The 22,095-nt window shown below is 42.7% G+C and overlaps 2 protein-coding genes across 5 annotated transcripts in view; both read left to right on the forward strand.

Moving 5' to 3' along the window:
* Nucleotides 1–577: 577 nt before the first annotated feature.
* FRMD3 (FERM domain containing 3) overlaps nucleotides 578–22,095 on the forward strand; it is a 222,269-nt gene continuing 200,751 nt past the window's right edge. For all 4 annotated transcript variants that reach the window (XM_073345076.1, XM_073345079.1, XM_073345078.1 and 1 more), the window contains exon 1: nucleotides 578–1,057. In XM_073345076.1, coding sequence (XP_073201177.1) covers nucleotides 908–1,057 — 150 coding nt within the window. In that variant the 5' untranslated portion in view covers nucleotides 578–907. The remainder of the gene's footprint in view (nucleotides 1,058–22,095) is intronic.
* Nucleotides 14,189–16,250, forward strand: LOC140911726 (uncharacterized). Its single transcript, XM_073345342.1, has 2 exons — nucleotides 14,189–15,099; nucleotides 15,688–16,250. The coding sequence occupies exons 1-2, from the start codon at nucleotides 14,523–14,525 to the stop codon at nucleotides 16,248–16,250; spliced, it is 1,140 nt and encodes a 379-aa protein (XP_073201443.1). The 5' UTR covers nucleotides 14,189–14,522.

Raw genomic sequence — 22,095 nt, forward strand, 5'->3', positions numbered from 1 at the left:
CATCCATGTCCACCACCACCCCCCGCTGTTTTTGTTCTGAGCAGGGCCCAACTCCTGGAAACACAAAATTGAGTTACTCAGGTGCAGGGGACGTTCGGGTGAGGCTTTGTACTATAAACTCCTTAGGTCAAGGAACTTGTGTTTATGTGCCAAATGCCATGCTAAAATAAGCAGAGCAGTTGCACCCTTAGCACTTTCATAATTTTCCTTGCAAAGGTGGAAGATGCTGCCTTTTCCAAATCTGCAGCAAGGACCCCCTTCTCCTGGGGGTGCTTTGAGACCAAGCCCTTAGTTTAATCCCACTTGTTCCCATGCACTCAGTGTCTGCTGGGGCACGGGGGTGAAAAAATGGGAGGAGGAAGGCAGGCAGGGAAGAGAAGAAAGAAATGGAGGGAGGAGAGGAAGAGAATGTGAGAGGGGAAAGGAGAGCGACAGGCAAGAGGTGGCGACTGGGCGCGAGAGAAAAGAGGTGAGCTAGAGGGGGAGAGAGAGAGAGGGGGGAGGAGGCGTAGGGAGGGGCAACGGCGGGCTGCGGGGCAGGGAGGGGTGGAGGGATGCTGAGGCTGGGCTGGAGACAGGCGAGCAGAGCCTGACGCAGCAGCAGCAGCAGCGGTCCCAGCCCCTGGCGCAGACCCCGGGCTCCCACTCTCTTCACACGCCGGCGGGGCTTGTGGTTCCGGCGCGCGCCCGCGCCCCCTCCGGGGTCTGGCTGCGGGGAAGAGCCCGGGCTCGGGCGGCGCAGGCAGAGGCAAGGGCGGCAGGATGGTGTCGGCTCCGCGGCTGGAGCCGCCGCCTCGGGGCTGAGCGGCCGCCGAGCTCTGCTCTAGCTGCACTGCGCGGCCCGGGGTGGGTGGCTCCAGGTGCCCGGGCGGGCGGCTGGGCTCGCTCCCCACGGGGGCTTTGGTGCATGTTCGCCCCCTGCGAGTGCATGAGGAGAGGCGGCAGGAGGACCATGAAAATGATCCGGTTCCGGAGCTCGAGCATCAGGTCCCTGAGCCAGGAGATGAAATGCACCATCCGGCTGCTGGACGACTCTGAGATCTCCTGCCATATCCAGGTGCCTGCTGGGTGGGGGGGTATGGGGTGGGGAGTGCCCTAAGATGGGCGAGTGGGAAGGATTTCCCTGGTCTAAATCACAGGCAGCCCCAGGGCTGTAAAACACAATACTCCAACCCTCTGGCCCCTCAGGTCCCTCTGTAAGATCAACCACGCTGGGGGCACTTACAGGTCTGGCCCCCTTAATATAGTTTCCCTTCCCTGGTAACATACCCCCGTCTGCTCTTTCCTTTTAGCCCATGTGCTCTTCAGCACATAATCGTGCATTGACATTTACACCAGGTGTGTCATTCCATCCAGTTCTATTCTCTTCTCTCTCTCACACGCACACTGCCTGGTGTGTTCACTACGGGTGTATGGAGAAGTTATATACATAGGGAGTGAGAGCCTCTAGAGAAGCAGACAGGGAAAGCAAAGGCCAAATAAACAGAGTGGTTACGGGAGAGAGTGTGATTGGGGAAAACTGCCAGAAGAAAAACTGTTAGAGAATTGCTGTGAAAGGACAGTACTGTACTGCAAATGAACGAACTTCACTGGTATAACAATTTGTATAGTGGGAGTGCTGAGAGCCATTGAACCAAACTGTAAACCCTGTGTATGATGGAAACCCCTTCAAACCAGGGGAGTGCAGCATCACACCTAGTTCCAGCATCTAGGAACTGACTAACGGAAATGCTGGCTGTAGTAGTTTGTTCTGTTGTAACTCTGACTTAGCAGGAGTGATGCCAGGGACAAATCTGGTGTGTGTGTGTGTAATGTTTGTGTCTCGGTGACATACTGGAAAATATTTATTTCCTTGGAAAAAAGAAACAAAGAAAGTATAACACAGTTTACAGTTGGTACTGCAATGCTAAATCTGCCAAGAGCAATTAGCTATTGATTATGAATGTAAATTGCATTTCTGTTTTCTGATAGTGGTGGATCCTGGAGTTTTTCTTATGTATTCCATCTCCTTCTTCACACTGAAAGATTTGTGTGGTGTGTTGGTTGGTTTTTGGCAGCAGCAGACCTCACCCTGCTGTTGGGAACAGCTGGGCTGCCGCCCTGTTGCACAGGAAATAAGTACTTCCTTGTGCTTTGATCTGTGTAAGTAATTCGGTCACAGCCAGACCCCCTTTCACCTCCAAAGGGCCTACTTATCGTTAGGCTCTACATCACTTGTTAATGGCAAAGTGGTAGGCAGTTCCTATGGGATGCCCTTTCCACCTGTCCTTTATTTTTGCTGTCTAGGACTGGAGAGCACCTCCTATGTGAATGAGCAGATGCTGCGCCCTCTGGCAGCCTTGCTGCTGCTCCTGCTGTGTACAATGAAGGAAATATATTCAGGGTGTCTTTAACAGAAGAGCAGATATGCTAATTTACATCTGAAATACACTATGGACTGATGTGCTGCGTTTTTTTTGTTTTTTGTTTTTTTTTAATTCCACTCTGTCCTGGCAAAGTGACCAATAACCATGTGAGAATTTATTAACCCCCCCCTCCATTTATTTTGAAGTGCCTGGAATCTGGTTCTGTTCAATATTCTCATGAAGTAATCTCAATTTTCCTATTGAGAGTTATCAGAGAAGCTTCATGAATTACAAGTGTTGTTGGATCTATTGGACAAAAAATGTTATTAATATGTATAAAGCCGGGGGGGCAGTATTCCTTGTACCTAAAGTTTCCTAGGATAAAAGAAGCTCCAGTACAACAGCATTGCACCAATGAAGTGTTTGACCTGTTCCTCGTTATGATGGTGTGTGATGGATGGACCTCATTACCATTGTCAGCAAAACATTATTTTGAAAGCAGGATCCAAAAGTGTTTGCGCTTAGGCAATACTGAGCATTGAGAAAGTTCATAGCATTCAAAGTGAACCATATCTGAAGGAATGAAGTGAACTTCTTGGTATTTTCCCATGATTTAAGGTAGAGAATAGTTCCTCACATGAGGATTTTTAATCAAATTTAACACAGCTGAACAGTTAAAATCAGGGTGATTTAATTGTGCTCACCTTTCCTTGCTCTTACCAGCCTGAAAAAAGACAGACCCATTTGAGAGAACCACACAATGTAGAAAAGCCTGTGAAATTTCTAATGGAGCAGAGTTTGTTGTCTGTCTGTGGTGGTAATTTTGACAGACCGGTTTGGGTGAAATGGAAATATTCCTAATAAAACCCAAACTCGGATATGGTCCTCTCGTGAGGAATGCAGAGAATTCTGTAAGCATTTGAGGCCAAATTCTTCCCTGTGTAACCATGGTAACCATACTGACTTCACTGATTTGGCCCTTCATGTCAGAAGAGAGTGCTTTTCCTTTGCTAGGCCATAGGTCACCACAGGCTTGATTTCCAGAGATACTGAGCACCCACAACTTGAATTACAGTCATTAGGATTTGTGAGTGCACATCACCTCTGAAAATCAGGACCCATGAATTTTTCAACTTTTTTTTGTTTTGCTTGAACCAAATTCTGTTCTGGTTTACTTCCTGGGCAGCTACATTGACTGTCACATAATGGGATTGTTCAGGGTGTAAATCAGTGTAGAATTTAATTCTTGATCTTGTAAAATGCCTAGAAGTATCAGGGAATTACTGACATCGTATACATGCAGTACTAAATTATTTGGTAATTGAACAGTGTAGTTATGACATCATAGCTTTAATGAGTGCATGAACCTGGATGTCCTTCAGAATGGCACTTGTGTGAGCTTAATACTGCAAAAAGCTGCACATCTCCGACATCAGTGGGGGAAAAAAAAGAGTATCTCTATATAACAAAGAACTTAGGTTGAGATTCTCAGCTACTGCAATCAGACTAGTTCAATATACTTACTGGAGCTACAGTTACACCAGCTGAGAATCTGGCCTCTGGTCTAGAAGGCTAAAAGGTGCAGTCCTCTAGGGACTTAGCAGAGTGAGTGCCAGGTGATTAGCTTATTATGGTAATGGAACCAGTCAGGTTATCCTGTAAAAATGTTGCATTTGTGGTATTAAAACGATATATGTAGAAAAACAACAACATTTTAAAGTCTTTTTAACTGTCATAGTTATGAAGACAACCCTGAAAACATAAACTGATTATAAATGATGTCTTCTGGAGTCTGCAAACAGCCCAAAACAATAGATCTAAGAGATGTGAAGATCTTCATTTTCCTATATGGGTTGTGGACTCTGAAACCTAAGGATGACTGTGTAAATGTCAACATTGTTTATTTCACTGCTGAGCACTTTAGCCAAAAAGTCCAGCCAATGTATGTTTCACAATCCCAAACTGCCTTCCATTCTCTCCCATCTGCCAAAAGTCCAAACTGTTTCTTGCTTAGCTGGCAAAGCCTCCACCTTCCCCCCAGTAACATATACAGTGCAATTATACTTTGTCAATGCAAAAATCTTTAGTGTATCAAAAACTGAATATGCAGAGACAATATAAAATTTGAATTGTTAGACTATAGCTACTGTACTGATCGTATTTTAATATTGAAATTTAAAATATCTCTATTTAAAATTTTAAATAGAATCTGCCACACAATTTTTCCAGCCTGTCAAAAATCCAGGTACTTCACTGTGGAACATAGAGGGCCTTGCCTAAAACACATTTCCTTTTGTTCAATAATGGAGTTAAGTTAAAAAGGCCTAACAAATGAACAAAATCCAAGCTTCAGCTTCTGCGTCATGTGTGTGGACTTAATTGAATGGACAAAATTCTTCAGGAACCTACTTGACACTCTAAGTTCATCTTTGTATGCAAGATGAATAGAAGGTAGGTATAGAAAGCAAAGTAAGCTGACTTTTCCCAATAGGGCGTTCAGTGGATATGCAGAACAGATGCAATGCCACTTGCTTTCAGAGGGCAAAAAGATGTGTTTGTAGCAGGAGAATGAAGTGTATTTTGTCCAAAATAGGGCATGTGAAAAGGAAAATCCAATTCAGCCGATTCTTCAGTGGTACACACAAACAGAGCACCCACGCACACACTTTAAAATTTCCATGCACCATAGTAGACATCCTCACACTTTCACAAAACTCCTGCATGCCTTCCCAGAATCACTGAGGAAAAACTTGTTTGGACAAAAATTTTTTGCATGTTAGCTATGTTATCCAAATGCTGCATATTCATAAGGGAGAGAGCAGCCCATGTTGTGTGCTGTGGGGTAACAGCAGTAACACTAGAGTTGTGACAGCTGGATAACACTGGACGGTAATGTTTTGATCATTAACAGAACAGTAGAGCCTAATTCCTCAAATACAGAATCTGAGCACTGGCGGTATGGATGTAGTAAGAAATAGAGAGGTGCCCACGTTCTGTTTGTGCTTTGTTGGGGGGTGTGGGTGAGAAATGCAGCTATATGTAGTTTGTAACGCGCTGGCTCAAAACTTCTACACTGCCAAATCCTATTTGAATATATACCCTTGACCATAGCTAGGTTACAGGTGTGGAGTTATTTTAGAGCTCACAATAGGCACTTCAACATAAAGCTAAACAAATATACTCATTTGTATACCTGTTCACAGCTTCATTGCAGAATTTGGCCCAACAAAAGGTGCAACCAGAATTGCACATTCTTCAGCCAAACCATAAGGGCACTCGGGGTTAACTGGATTTAAAAAAGTGGCTTAATTTTCTTTGTGTAAATGTAATGGGATTCAAGGAAAAATAAGAACAGCATTTGCGTTTAAGCATTAAGGTTCTTTCCAGTGGCACTTTGGTCACTCAAGAGGCTAATAGTGTCTACTGCTGGAAATAATTTTTTTTTGTGAAATACTATGGAGTGGGTTGGGGAGAGACTAATATGAATCATGCATTTGCAGATTCTAGCCAACTAGGCTGTAGAACTGTCTTCATGTAGGTCATCAAGTAGCTTAGGGCTAGGTATGTAGCTCAAAGGTCAGAATTCAAAATATTGCTTTCTTTAGCTTCATGAGTGCAAATTAGACAAAGTGAGGAGTGACACAGGAAATAGTTGGGGACTGAGGTTTAACTAATTCTTGCAATGACATTTGTTTCCCACTTTTTTAAATTTATGGGTTAAGCCGTTCTGGGACCTGCACATTTGATAGTCTTACAGCAGTGGTAGGGTAAAGCTGTAGTTGCATAGCTAAAAGGTAGACAGAATGGAAAATAACCTAAAGGTACGGTGGTCACTGTCTTTTTCCATTTGCAAAAGGCAGTTGACCTGCCTGACTGAGCACAATACTAAAGGGATTTCAGTAAAGGTTTAGGAGAGGATAATGGTAAAATAGGATTTAGAACCTTTTCCTGTAATCAGATTCAGAACAGTAAGAATTTGTTGAGGAACCGTGAAACCCAGAGGGTTGTGCAAAGCAAACAGGGATTCTGTTCTTGGTTTTGCCAATATTCTGTTAAAATATCAAAGTATCCTGATTTAAACTTTGTCACCATAACCTAAATACCTTAATGAGTAGATGATAGGATGCTTTATGACTCACATGTTCTTAGAGACTATGTATTTTAAGTGCTAGTGGGTCTGTTCTTCAATATTTATTATTATGGTTGTTTATATTGCAATAGTGCCCAAAGGCCCCACTGTGCTAGGTTCTGTACAAACATTGAGTTCAATGGGACTAACTGACATGCTTAAAATTAAGTATGGGTTTATGTATACTGTGTTGAATTGGAGCCTTAATTATTCCAATATACTTTTAATCCTGATATACACGTGCTAATTCCAGTATCTGATCTTTCTTGAGTAGAGAGTGTTATGTTGGACTATCAAATTGTATAGTGGGTTTTTTATGTGAACAAATGTCTGTCATGAACATTGTGAAACCATTAAATTTTCATAGATGACCAAAGGTAGAATTTTAACCCTCATCTCCAGAAAGGCTAGTAAATGTAACATGTTTCTAATTTAAATTACACTGCAATCTGATAGCCTTTAACAGCTTCTGGCATTTCAGGTCTTTCAACTCCAGCTGCTCTGACCCTCTTAAGAGACTCTGTAAAGTTGGTGTGAAAGAGCTCCCCACCTCCAAATAATACTTTATGATTGAGACATTAAAGCTGGTAGTGAATGTATCTGATGAAGTGAGCTGTAGCTCACGAATGCTCAAATAAATTTGTTAGTCTCTAAGGTGCCACAAGTCCTCCTTTTCTTTTTACTTTCTTTGTGACTATTTGTAAAAATATTGAATGACCTGGGGCAAGTTACTTGATCTCCTTATGCTTCAGTCAGCTGAGCTGTAAAACTCCAGTAACAGGACCTTCTCAACAAAAGATGCTGCAGTTGAGTTGATCTTTCCTGAATAGAAATGTGTATATTTGCTTATAGTTTCATTACATTACTATTTTGGTACATAAATGATTTAATTATCATTAAAACATATCTTGGTGAGTCCAGCTGTCAAATTAGGGGGGGGGAAAGGGTATGGAAAAAATTGTTTTCAGTTCAAAAAGGAAAACAAACTTTCTTCTGCTTTGGTTATGATCTGCTCATAGGTCTTACACCTCTTAGTGTATGACTTAAAAAAAGAATGGGGAAGACCAAATCTGAGAGTGGTCATTACAATCTGTTGTGAATGCTCCATCAATTTTACATTGACTTTTCTATATCAATTTTCTACAGACCTTTGCAGAAAATATTTCTGACTTATTTTAGATTGTGAAACTGATAAATTATTTATGAACAGGTTTTTTCTTTTTACCTTTTCTCTTGAGCACACGTGTTCACTGCTGTAATTTACGGAATCTATTAACATGTTGGTTTTTAATGTGATATTCGCAGTCTCCTGTATCTTTCTATTAATAATTGTGGACCCATCTTCTTGAATAAATTTAATATATTCTCTCGTTGCGTCTTACAGAAATATATCAATTTACAAAATAAACTTTAACCAAAGGGTTCTCTTTAAAATTCTCATCGCTCGGTGAAATGTGAAGAACAATAGAGTCGGCTGAAGCAAGCTTTTGCGATGAAGGACCAGTGTCCATTGGGAGATGACGCCCACTGTGAAGACGTGTGAGATGTTGACAACTTGGAAAGTAAATGGGAAGGAGAGGGGAACAAGGGAAATCAGAGAGCTAAGAAGCCAGGGATGAAGATGACGAACCTTAGCTGTGGAAAGGGAAAGGTTAAGGGATTATATAGGCAGCAGGCAGGAGACTTAGTGAATTTATATTTATCCTGTAAGTGATGTCAGAGCCATAACCTGCAAATGCCTTGAGCTGCTTGATAGTGCTGTAACAATTCAGCTATTAGGAAATGGAGATAGAAGATGTAGGTAGGGGATGCAAATTATGTGTTTCATGTCACATTTTATTGATACATTTAAAGGTGTGATACTGTGGTCTGTATTAGTAGCTGTGCAATTATTAGTAGTGCACTTGACAAGAACTGGATGTCAAAAGCCCCATTGATCAATTTGAGACTGTGCCTGTATGTATTAAACTAGATTTCTGTTGTTCTTTCATACAATTGCACAGGCTTACAATGATCTACTCTTGTACACTTGTAGACGTATTGTGTGCCCTTTTAAGAACTGAATAATTCCATTATTAAAAAAACAAAACAGTGACTGTTATTAGCTAGGTATATAAACCAAAAAACATATTAGCAGTTCCTATTTATAAAAAATCTTGACTCTTACCTTCATAGGGTTTGAAGATATTTATTAATATCACAAAGCTGTCTTGTTGTTCAATACCAGTCTCTCTCTCCCTCTCTCTCTAGTGTGAAATTTAGAAGTAAATGTACCTGCCTGAATAGAAATTGATCTCTGTTTATGCCGTTAGACTCACATAATAACCTTTTGGGTCCTTTTTTTTTTTTTCCAAATTGCCTGTCACGTTGAAATACACTTATGTACCAAAAATTTTGACTTATCATTGTTACGGATTATGTGAAGAAGGAAAGAGCTAAAAATGCACTTCTCACTACACAAAATTAGCCAGTTAATAATTACTAGTTAGAGGGGAAGTTGGGAGTAGCTGATACTAATTTAAAATAATCATATGTATAATCATGTTTTGATTTCTACCCATCCTCCATTAGTTGTTTCTCTTCCAAGAACATAAGCTTTTAGAGGTGCAGCCTGTGTCATCCTATATATTTGGACAAAGCCTAGCACGTTATGGGTACTATTGTAATACAAATAAAAAAACCCTCAAAGCCAGTGGAGGAAAAAAAATAGCAACATAAATAAGACAGTCCAGCACAACTGAAATTTCCTCAAATAATGGATTTGATCCTGTTATGTGCTGAGTGACTCCTGTGAGGTATAGAGCATCTCCCACTCCTAGTGACTTCATGGATTCCCCTGTCTTGCAAGAGAACTGCAGGTACTGTGTACCTCACAAGATAGGGACTTCTGGCATTCTGAGATGCTCAGTTCTGTCTAGATATAATCAACCACTTGATGAACTGGGAGATCATTTAACAGGAATAATGCACTCAAGGTTAGAGCCAGAACAAATCAGCAGTGTGGAAACATCCTATTTAGGATTTTTTGTTGCTTTCACTTGAATCCAAACTTTTATATTTCTTTGAAATCATGTTTCCATAATTTGATGGAGGCCAAGTAAGTTATCTTTCACAAAAAAAAAAAAAGGGATTTGAATCCCTCTGAGAAGAGGGGAATAAGATCTCTGCGTTTTCTCCCTACAGATTTAGATTGTCACCATCTGACAGGCTGTACATAGCTGACGACGGCTCAATCATTCAGGCCAGATAATGAGCAAAGTTGGTATCTGATATATTCTTTTATTTATGATTCCTGTTGATGTAGAAATATACTTGCACTTTTGTGGCATTGCTATCTCTTGGGTGTCCTGGTTTATCAAATTAAACATACTGTAGATAAGTTCTGTCTCTTCCCATTGCCTTCTAAGCCCTTTCCTCTCTTCTCACCTGGTGCAGACAATTATTGCCATCCTTTGTTACCAAGGTTCATAACCTCGGTCATCTCGGACTCCTTTCTCTCTCTCTCTCTCTTTCCTGTCACATCCAAGCTGTCGCCAAATGAACCCTGCTGTTCCTTTCTCTATCACATGGTGAAAATACATCACTTCCTACTAATCCCAACACTGCATGTCTATGCTTTGTTTAGCTGATGTCTTAAATACTACAACCTATTTCTCTCTGGCTTCCTTGTTTTCCATTGCTTCTCTCCAGTTCATCCGGAATTGAGCAGCTAAAATAATTTTCCATGCCTGCATATTAGACCACATTCTGCTCCTGTTCCAATCCCATGCCTGTTAAATCAAGTTTAATATTGTGGTCCTTTTCTTCAAATCTTTACATGACCTATCTCTCCTACATCCCCACCTTTGATTATTATATCCAGTCTTGTTCCATTTTCTTTGCCCATGCAAATCTTGTTTCCTTTTTAACTTTATTTTTATTTTGTATAAACATCAGCTGATAACAAAATCTTGGTGTTTGTGTATACTGTTAAACAGCTGTTGCATTCCAACCCCAGAGTTGGCTGCACTTCAGTAGTGAGTGAAATGATCCTTGCAAATATGTATAATCGTTACTGACCTCACAGGGTATTGTGAAGCTTACTTAAGAAAGGTTGAGGGATGAAAAACATGAAGTACAAAGTATTACTTTATTGTTATAAGGAAATCCATATTCTGGTAACATTTACTTTAGAGGAAAAGGAAAACTCGCTATGTCATTGAAAGTGACCCTGGAAACTTGAGATAAAACAGAACACTTAATGGGTCTTTTTATACTCTCTGCTTACCTTGGAAACAGTGCAGTATGACCATAAAACAAAAATGAATGATTCCTGTAGAAAGGGTAATGATCATTTGCTTAAAAACCCCCCCAAACCTTCATTTCCCCCTTTGCTTCTCTTTGCGTATATTTCAGTGCTGAAAATCTGTTAGCATTACTCTAAAAGAGACTTAAACTGTTGCAGACAGGATAGTAAAATAAATTCTAGCACTGTGTGGTTTATTCAAAATCTTCTTAACCAGTAAGGAATTAATCCTTTTACATAATACTGTTGTTAACATAATAAAAATACTGTATGTGTATATTCTATTGGAGCCTATTAACCAATCAGAATGTAAAAGTAGGAGACACATGGTCTAATGTTGAAAGCACAGCATGAGGAATCTGTATTTTGACTCCTGTTGTCAACTGTGCCACTGACTTGCTCTATGACTTGGGGTAAATTGCTTGATCTCACTTCATCTCCGTTTCTCCCCCTGTAAAAAGGGGCAAAAATAATACTCAATACTTCTGTAAATTTCTTTGAGAGCTTAGAATTGAAAGTGTTACATAAAGTATTTTGTTAATTATTAGCTTTTTATTTCTTTGAGATTTCCTACACTATGCAGGAGTGGGGATTGAGGCTTGAACATCCTTCACAGAACTGTTTAAATTCTGACTTCAGTCTTATTACTAGTGATGTTGAATTACCGGGGCGCTCAGTAGTTTGCAGTATTGATAATAAGCAATTCTATCCTTTTTCTTATAAACAAAGTATATTTGATGTGGAAGTCACATAGCAGGAATAAATCTGGAACCCCCAATGTCATTTAGTGTTGTGTATGTAGCGATGTAACTGGCAGAAGGGAATGTTTTCACCTTGTTTTTTGTAGTGCACCTTTAAGTACAGAGGCCTATTCTCTGACAGTAGCAACAGCTGTGAAGTGGCTGCTGTTCTGTGTTTCACTGAAGATGCAGCATGCTAAAATGACTCCATGTATCTTTCTTTTTGTTGTGGAGACTTTTTATATTTGTTCCTTGTTTATTGATTTCCTTAGCTTAAGCTAAGGAAATCAATCTAGTTTTGAGAAGTCCATGCATTTCAAAGGTAAAAAGCTGCTCTTATCTGGAAATTTTATTGGCCTGCTGTAGTAACCATAGGCGATACAATGAGAGACTAGAGGAAGAATAGATTCCCCCCCCGCGAGGTTTTCCCCCAGCTCATTTACTTTGTGCATTTGACAACATTTTGCACCTAGTTTCACTATTTCCTTTAAAAAATCTGTATGCACACTTATCTGTGTAGGTCTTTCATACAGGGGTGGGCGTGTGTGTGTATGTGTAATATAAAAAAAAACAACAAAAAGCAACCAACCAACTAAACGCCCCTGCCCCCCCAACAACACAGGAAAATGATAAAACAGAAATGAGCAGCAGAACCTACAGGTGAGGTGTAGTACCTCCAATACAGTGTGCAGGTTTTTTTTGTTAAATAATTAAAAGCAGTTTCAAATTGATGATCACTCTTTAGGAAAACTAGTACATATGATTTAGATCGGGGTTGTAGAGTGTATATATGTACAAAGATGCAATCCTAATAGCCACGTAAGAAAGACTTGTCGTACATGTGAGGCACTCTAAAATGAAGGAAGTATAAAATGGTGAAAGCTTTATGTGCATAACATTACTGTTATCCTTGTCAATGGAAATTTTAAGAGTGTAGGTAATATTGTAAACCATTACTGCTGGTTTGAACTAGTGAAAGTACTGACTTCATTGGGAGTCCTTATATGCACAAGGTATTTATAGAATCCAGGCCTTAATTTACACTGAGACGTTGATTATGCAACCGGTTCTATGTGAATAGACACCTGTGTTTTTGGGGAGCCACACTGACTTCAATGGGATCAGTTTACAGGAACAGGGCTGTAGGATTCTTCTTTGACCCCATGTATTCTGTTTTAACAAAACAAGTGTTAACTATCCTTCACAGGTTACCGTATTTTGCTGTAAAATGCAAATCCCAAACAAGACATTTGCAGTGCTTCCCACAAGGTTGGTACTATACCCTACCCACCTGTGATATGACAGTGCATAGTTTGCCTCACAGTAAAACTAAAGTGCCTTGTCTCTACTATGTTTTTACAGAGAGATAGCTAACATGCATTAGATATCTCACTGTAAAAACACATCTCTGTCAGTGAAAACATAACCTTAGATTATATACATCTCTCATCGGGAATCTTATTTTCTTTCACAGAGCTAAATACGTACTTAGAATTATTTTCTAACTGATGCAGCAGGTGCATGGAAATGTGAGGAGACCCAGGTTCTAGTTGTTTCCTTAAGCTTTTCTGTGTAAATTAATTTAATTGACCATTGTGTTTCTGTTTAATGAAGTAAATGGCAGCTTCAAATGTTGCTTTTGTACATAGAGAAATGATCAGCACTTCTGCTTCCTGCCATGTTTAGTTACACTGAGATCATGTATTACAAATATGACACATTTCTTACTCTCACTGTTATACTTGTATATTGTTTTTGTACTGACAGATGCATCAGAGAATCTTATCCTTCACTGGTTCTTAGAATGTAGAATGAGAGAGTGAATCAGAGCTGTGGATGAGAGCTTAAATTATATAGTACCATTCTGAACATGAGCCACCTCTGGGACTTACGCTGGAAAACGTAGTGAGCCAATAGGTGTACACCATCAAACGTACGGATGCCAGTTTCTCTTGCTCACTCCATCTGTGTGAATTTTCTTTAGCTTCATCCTGGAAAATGAACAGAAAGTGCTTGATGTGAGTCATTATGCAGACTTGTCCATTAACATAAAGCTAATGAAACAACCAACTATACTTGAATCAGTCACTAGAGAAATCCTGTTTTGTTTTGACTGGAGAATCCACTCACGTTGCTAGGATTCTTGAATTCATTTTCCTACGTTGTCTCACAGTTTGTACCTCAGAAACAGCCATAGGAACTGGGGAGGTTTAAAGGAAGGATGTAATCAAAATCCTTCCAACCGAGCATTAATAATAACGGCACAGCTAAGTGAAATGTGAACAGTAATCTACACAGTCTCAAGACACTCTAGTTCTATGTTTGGCTGGCTAACCAGAGAAATGTAGAAATCAGAGACTGACGAAAAAACCCTAAGATATAACTCATCCTTTATAGTCCTTAAACTCATTAACCTGAAGATGCAGGTTTGTTCCTACAGCATATTTTTCAGGGCCTTACCTAGTCCAAGTCTAAAATAATCTCTGATGAAATTTAGTATTTCACTTGGAAGTTTGTGCTATTGTCTAATAGTTCTCACTGTACAATTGTACAGGTAAACTCTTCCCGTGTCTATGATCTAATTTTGAAACAAGCTATAACAAGGGAATATACGAGACAAGGGCAGGAGGGAAGATGGGGGGGAAATAAGGTTGCATGGCTATATAGGCCCTGGTCTACACTAGGACTTTAGGTCGAATTTAGCAACGTTAAATCGATTTAAACCTGCACCCGTCCACACAGTGAAGCCCTTTATGTCGACTTAAAGGGCTCTTAAAATCGATTTCCTTACTCCACCCCTGACAAGTGGATTAGCGCTTAAATCGACGTTCCCAGCTCGAATTTGGGGTACTGTGGACACAATTCGATGGTATTGGCCTCCGGGAGCTATCCCAGAGTGCTCCATTCTGACCGCTCTGGACAGCACTCTCAACTCAGATGCACTGGCCAGGTAGACAGGAAAAGAACCGCGAACTTTTGAATCTCATTTCCTGTTTGGCCAGCGTGCCAAGCTGCAGGTGACCATGCAGAGCTCATCAGCACAGGTGACCATGATGGAGTCCCAGAATCGCAAAAGAGCTCCAGCATGGACCGAACGGGAGGTACGGGATCTGATCGCTGTTTGGGGAGAGGAATCCGTGCTATCAGAACTCCGTTCCAGTTTTCGAAATGCCAAAACCTTTGTGAAAATCTCCCAGGGCATGAAGGACAGAGGCCATAACAGGGACCCGAAGCAGTGCCGCGTGAAACTGAAGGAGCTGAGGCAAGCCTACCAGAAAACCAGAGAGGCGAACGGCCGCTCCGGGTCAGAGCCCCAAACATGCCGCTTCTATGATGAGCTGCATGCCATTTTAGGGGGTTCAGCCACCACTACCCCAGCCGTGTTGTTTGACTCCTTCAATGGAGATGGAGGCAATACGGAAGCAGGTTTTGGGGACGAAGAAGAGGAGGAGGAGGTTGTAGATAGCTCACAGCAAGCAAGCGGAGAAACCGGTTTTCCCGACAGCCAGGAACTGTTTCTCACCCTAGACCTGGAGCCAGTACCCCCCGAACCCACCCAAGGCTGCCTCCTGGACTCAGCAGGCGGAGAAGGGACCTCTGGTGAGTGTACCTTTTAAAATGCTATACATGGTTTAAAAGCAAGCATGTGAAAGGATTACTTTGCCCTGGCATTTGCGGTTCTCCTAGATGTAGTCCTAAAGCCTTTGCAAAAGGTTTCTGGGGAGGGCAGCCTTATTTCGTCCTTCATGGTAGGACACTTTACCACTCCAGGCCAGTAACACATACTCGGGAATCACTGTAGAACAAAGCATTGCAGTGTATGTTTCCTGGCATTCAACCAAAATCTGTTTTTTCTCTCTCTGTGTTATCCTCAGGAGAGTGAGATATAATTCATGGTCACCTGGTTGAAATAGGGTGCTTTTCTTCAGGGGACACTCAGAGGAGCCCATTCCTGCTGGGCTGTTTGCCTGTGGCTAAACAGAAATGTTCCCCGCTGTTAGCCACAGGGAGGGGGGAAGGTTGAGGGGGTAGTCACGCGGTGGGAGGAGGCAAAATGCGACCTTGTAACGAAAGCACATGTGCTATGTATGTAATGTTAACAGCAAGGTTTACCCTGAAAGAGTGTAGCGACTGTTTTATAAAATGTGTCTTTTTAAATACCGCTGTCCCTTTTTTTTTCTCCACCAGCTGCATGTGTTTCAATGATCACAGGATCTTCTCCTTCCCAGAGGCTAGTGAAGCTTAGAAAGAAAAAAAAACGCACTCGCGATGAAATGTTCTCCGAGCTCATGCTGTCCTCCCACACTGACAGAGCACAGACGAATGCGTGGAGGCAAATAATGTCAGAGTGCAGGAAAGCACAAAATGACCGGGAGGAGAGGTGGCGGGCTGAAGAGAGTAAGTGGCGGGCTGAAGAGAGTAAGTGGCGGGCTGAAGAGAGTAAGTGGCGGGCTGAAGACAGGGCTGAAGCTCAAATGTGGCGGCAGCGTGATGAGAGGAGGCAGGATTCAATGCTGAGGCTGCTGCAGGACCAAACCAGAATGCTCCAGTGTATGGTTGAGCTGCAGCAAAGGCAGCTGGAGCACAGACTGCCACTGCTGCCCCTCTGTAACCAACCGCCCTCCTCCCCAAGTTCCATAGCCTCCACACCCAGACGCCCAAGAACGCGGTGGGGGGGCCTCCAGCCAACCAGCCACTCCACAACAGAGGATTGCCCAAAAACAAGAAGGCTGTCATTCAATAAATTTTAAAGTTGTAAACTTTTAAAGTGCTGTGCTTAAAGTGCTGTGTGGCATTTTCCTTCCCTCCTCCACCACCCCTCCTGGGCTACCTTGGTAGTCATCTCCCTATTTGTGTGATGAATGAATAACGAATGCATGACTGTGAACCAGCAATGACTTTATTGCCTCTGCAAGCGGTGATTAAAGGGAGGAGGGGAGGGTGGTTAGCTTACAGGGAAGTAGAGTGAACCAAGGGGCGGGGGGTTTCATCAAGGAGAAACAAACAGAACTTTCACACTGTAGCCTGGCCAGTCATGAAACTGGTTTTCAAAGCTTCTCTGATGCGTACCGCGCCCTCCTGAGCTCTTCTAACCGCCCTGGTGTCTGGCTGCGCGTAACCAGCAGCTAGGCGATTTGCCTCAACCTCCCACCCCGCCATAAACGTCTCCCCCTTACTCTCACAGATATTGTGGAGCACACAGCAAGCAGTAATAACAGTGGGAATATTGGTTTCGCTGAGGTCTAAGCGAGTCAGTAAACTGCGCCAGCGCGCCTTTAAACGTCCAAATGCACATTCTACCACCATTCTGCACTTGCTCAGCCTGTAGTTGAACAGCTCCTGACCACTGTCCAGGCTGCCTGTGTACGGCTTCATGAGCCATGGCATTAAGGGGTAGGCTGGGTCCCCAAGGATACATATAGGCATTTCAACATCCCCAACAGTTATTTTCTGGTCTGGGAAGAAAGTCCCTTCCTGCAGCTTTTGAAACAGACCAGAGTTCCTGAAGATGCGAGCGTCATGCACCTTTCCCGGCCATCCCACGTTGATGTTGGTGAAACGTCCCTTGTGATCCACCAGAGCTTGCAGCACTATCGAAAAGTACCCCTTGCGGTTTATGTACGCGGCGGCTTGGTGCTCCGGTGCCAAGATAGGGATATGGGTTCCGTCTATAGCCCCACCACAGTTAGGGAATCCCATTGCAGCAAAGCCATCCACTATGACCTGCACATTTCCCAGGGTCACTACCCTTGATATCAGCAGATCTTTGATTGCGTGAGCTACTTGCATCACAGCAGCCCCCACAGTAGATTTGCCCACTCCAAATTGATTCCCAACTGACCGGTAGCTGTCTGGCGTTGCAAGCTTCCACAGGGCTATCGCCACTCGCTTATCAACTGTGAGGGCTGCTCTCATCCTGGTATTCATGCGCTTCAGGGCAGGGGAAAGCAAGTCACAAAGTTCCATGAAAGTGCCCTTACGCATGCGAAAGTTTCGCAGCCACTGGGAATCGTCCCAGACCTGCAACACTATGCGGTCCCACCAGTCTGTGCTTGTTTCCCGAGCCCAGAATCGGCGTTCCACAGCATGAACCTGCCCCATTAGCACCATGATGCATGCGTTGGCAGGGCCCATGCTTTCAGAGAAATCTGTGTCCATGTCCTGATCGCTCACGGGACCGCGCTGACGTCGCCTCCTCGCCCGGTATCGCGTTGCCATGTTCTGGTGCTGCATATACTGCTGGATAATGCGTGTGGTGGTTGATGTGCTCCTAATTGCCAAAATGAGCTCAGCGGCCTCCATGCTTGCCTTGGTATGACGTCCGCACAGAAAAAAGGCGCGGAACGATTGTCTGCCGTTGCTCTGACGGAGGGAGGGGCGACTGACGACACGGCTTACAGGTTTGGCTTCAGGGAGCTAAAATCAACAAAGGGTGTGCCTGTACATCAAGGAGTATTTCAGGCAGGACTGCACGGAGGGTTCCAATAAGAAATGGTGCACCAAAGTTATCGTTGTTATTGGAACAAGGAGGTTAGCCTGGCCTCTGATTGATACATGGCTAGATTAACCTCGCTGCGCCTTCTCTGTGACTGACTGCAGTGTGATCTAGACAGGGGAGGAGGAAAATGAGTACAAAACAAATCTGGTCTATTTCTTGTTCTGACCCACTCCATCTATCCTTTACATCTTTGGCTGGCAGCAGACAAAAAAGGCGCGAAATGATTGTCTGCCCTTGCTTTCACGGGGGGAGGGAGGGTGGGAACGGGGTCCTGACGATATGTACCCAGAACCACCCGCGACAATGTTTTAGCCCCATCAGGCATTGGGATATCAACCCAGAATTCCAATGGGCAGCGGAGACTGCGGGAACTGTGGGATAGCTATCCACAGTGCAACGCTCCGGAAGTCGACGCTTGTCTCGGTACTGTGGAAGCGCTCCGCCGAGTTAATGCACTTAATGCACTTAGAGCATTTTCTGTGGGGACACACACACTCGAATATATAAAACCGATTTCAAAAAAACCGACTTCTATAAATTCGACCTAATTTCGTAGTGTAGACATACCCTAGGTTACCTGTGTGCACAATTCAGTGGCTTCACATAATCTAATTTAAAAATAAATAATATCTACTGTCTCAGACTGCTGCTCAGCCTAGCTATCATTTGCTGGCATTTCCTGTAGGTGTTACTTCAAAAATGGCCTTTTTTTTTTTTTAAAAAAAAATGTTTGTTTTGCTTAGGAAACTTTTATAATTCACAAAAAGAAAAGGTTTCAGAGTAGCAGCTGTGTTAGTCTGTATCCACAAAAAGAAAAGGAGTACTTGTGGCACCTTACAGGCTAACAGATTTATTTGAGCATAAGCTTTCGTGAGCTACAGCTCACTTCATTGGATGCAAGCTCAGAGCTTCACACTTTGAAATAATTGGTTTACACCTTGCATATAAAGGGAGATATGGACATAGCAGGCTTGCAGGGGAGGACTGTGAAGAGGGGGAATAGCCTTTGGGGTGGGTTTTCTGTGTGTAAGGGCAATGTAAAAAAGAATGAAGATAATTGTGGGAGAAGCAAACAAAGGGCTTAAGACTGGTAGAGCAGGATGTTGATATCAGTGACTTACTAGGTACTGGGCCAATGGGGCCATGCCAGGGTCCGCAGCCAACTGGGGAGCCCCTGGAAAAATGGGTGCCCAGAACCACTCTGCCCGCCCAGTGCTCCTGCCGGAGCATGGGAAGCCCCTGTGCCCCAACCCCAATCCCTGACAGTAGCACCAGGCAGGTTGGGGCAGGGAAAGCCCCTGCACTGCAATCCTGCTCCCTGGTAGGAGTGCTGGGGGGAGGGGCAAGGGAGACTGCAGATGGAAGGGCAGGGAGGTGCCCCCACTTGCTCTGGCCCAGAGCCCCACAAACCCCTAATCTACCTCTGGGCGATGTGATAAAGAACGTGAGTAGGGAGGGACACAGTTGTAAAAGGTCCTGAAGGTGAGGACAGGAAGGTTAAACTTGATTCTCCCTATTTCCACTGCATCAGTGGATTTCAAGGTGGGAGAGGGAGGGAGTGTGTGCATAGAGCAGCAGACGAAAAGGATGATCTTAGCCAGCTTCATTTTGTATGGGCTGAAAAGGAGCAATGTGGATATCAAAAGGGAAGAGACAAGGGGGTTACGATAACTGAGACAAAGCTAAGGGCTTGGGAGAGTATTCTGGCTGGGTGGGCAGAGAAAAATAAATGCTGTGGAGGAGGAAGAGGCAAGATTTGGAGGCAGCCTATGTGAGATTGGGGGAGAGATTCCAAGGTTACAGGCCATGTGTTCATGCCTTCAAATTTCTATAGCTGGTTTATCTTGTTCTTCGCTTTAGCTACTGTTTTAATTGAAGTATAATTCTTCTAATATTTCCCGGTCCCATCAGCTACTTAGTGACATCTGTTACTGTAACCTGTATTCCTTCCAACTTGATAATCTTTTTTATCTTCATGTCAAAAAATGAACTCGGTATTTCAGGTAGAATCTTGTCAGTGCTGCATATAGAGGGACTCCCCTCTCCCTGGACCATGGCATGATGATCCTGCATTGCAGATATGTTTGCTTTGCTTTCCACTATTGCTTTTCAGTCTCTATTAACATGTTCATTTCCATATATTAGATGACTATGTTAACACCAGACCTAACACAGATCCTTGCAACATGTCACTGAGACAGTCATATGATTCAATACGCCGCTGTTTCTTGTTACCCTTTTGTCTTCTGATGTTCAGCCCTTTGTCAGTCCTTGTGACAATACAATGTGCACAAGCCAATTCTGAAATGTTCAGATATGATGATGGTGAGACACTGTGCAAAGTGCTTTTACAAAAGTCTACAAATATTGCATGTATTTTATTCCCTTGGTCCACTGGTTTTTTATTTATATAAAGAGTGATCAGGTTTGGTTTTTATAAACCTATGCTAATCATGAGTTATGCTTCTGCTATTCTCTAGATGTTTGTAGGGTTTTTTTAAACTTTACCAAGGCAAAGTTACAATAAAACTTTTTAACATGCTACATAATATGTTACTTACTCAGGATAGAGTTAATATTCTAATAACCTGGCTAAAGATTCTGGCTGGCTGGCTGGCTGAATATGCTAAGAAGGGTGACCAAATTTCTAAGTACTTATCTTTTTGGTGCTTCTCTTGTGTATGTACTTGATTTGAAAGCTTTTTCATTATAAGGATAGTCTATATTTTATTATCCAGTGCCATTATCCCTTGGGTGAGAAGTCACATTTTTCTGTTAATATGCAATACAAAGTGCTAACAATAAAAAACGCATTGTTTAAAATGTAGATTATTTACTGGAACATTCAGTAAGCAGGTCAAGGGATCTCTAAGAAGCCAGCATTTTGTCATAAAACGAATCTCTTTAATAATTTCCTCCTAAAACTATCTAATTCCTGGACACAACTACCTTGTGCAAATATGTTCCCCCCCCTTCCCTGCACATCCTCTAACAGAGGGCCTTCCTAGTAGCAAAAACATGATGGATCTTAACTGGAGTCAAATGCCATCTATGCAGTAGTTTATAACAATTTTCCTTATGAGCTACTCAGATTGAATATGCGTATTGCTTCCCATGGAGGAGCAGCGAGGTTGGGGGGAAGGGGCAAAGCAAGGAGAGGACAGTGAGAGGGAGAGCACGTAAAGGGCCGATGGGAGAGCAGCAGAGGTGACATGTAACCAGCCGCTGCTTGGCACCTGCCCCCGCACACCAGCCACTGCATCACGCAGCCAATGCCAGCTGGAAATGGGATTGATGATGATGGACTGACAGGGGGAATGTCCAGGCCCTGTGTGCTGCAGATATATCTGTGTGCTGCAGCTCCACCCTACAACCAGCCTTGCACACCTACCCCCATCGTCAGCCACTGGACCCCCCCCAACTCATCGCTAGTGGACAGGTGGCTGGGGAGCAGGGATCCAGCCAGCAACAGGTCCTGCTAGTACTGATGGGAGGGGGACAGAGACAGAAAATATGGGACAATTTGCCTGTTTTTTTTTTAAAAAAAAAAAGGTCGGGATACCTGCAGAAGGCCTTAAATGTGGGACTCTCCCTTTAAAAACAGGATGTCTGGTCACCGTAATTTAGCGTCCTGAACATTCTTTCTAGTGCAGGTTATGTTAATTGTTTAACATTTGCATCATTACATTAAAATTGAATGATATGTTAAATACTGGGGAAGGGATCAAAGATACTAGAAAAGTTTCTGTGACCTTCAAAAACTTTACAATTTTTTTAAGAGACCTAGATGTGTTTTCATTTAATAATTACATTTTAAAAATGATTTGTGTTCAAGGAAATTTACTGTTAAATCTGTCTAAACACTTTTTAAAAAATTTTTAGACTTGTGTTCTGTGTGCATGTTAGACTTTCCATTCTTTGCTTATATGCTGGGATTTGTCTGGACATGTTTCCTTGTTTATAGGAAATTTAGATATGTATTTCATTTTTTGGTTAAGGTGCCCAGGGCCTCTGGCCTTCATTTATGGACTCTCTCATACATTAAAATTTCTAACCAGTGTTCAGTTGATAAATTGTGGTATGCAAAAATAAATACA

The sequence above is a fragment of the Lepidochelys kempii genome, chromosome 5 (genome assembly GCF_965140265.1).
Source record: "Lepidochelys kempii isolate rLepKem1 chromosome 5, rLepKem1.hap2, whole genome shotgun sequence".
In the NCBI taxonomy this organism is placed as follows: Eukaryota; Metazoa; Chordata; order Testudines; family Cheloniidae; genus Lepidochelys; species Lepidochelys kempii.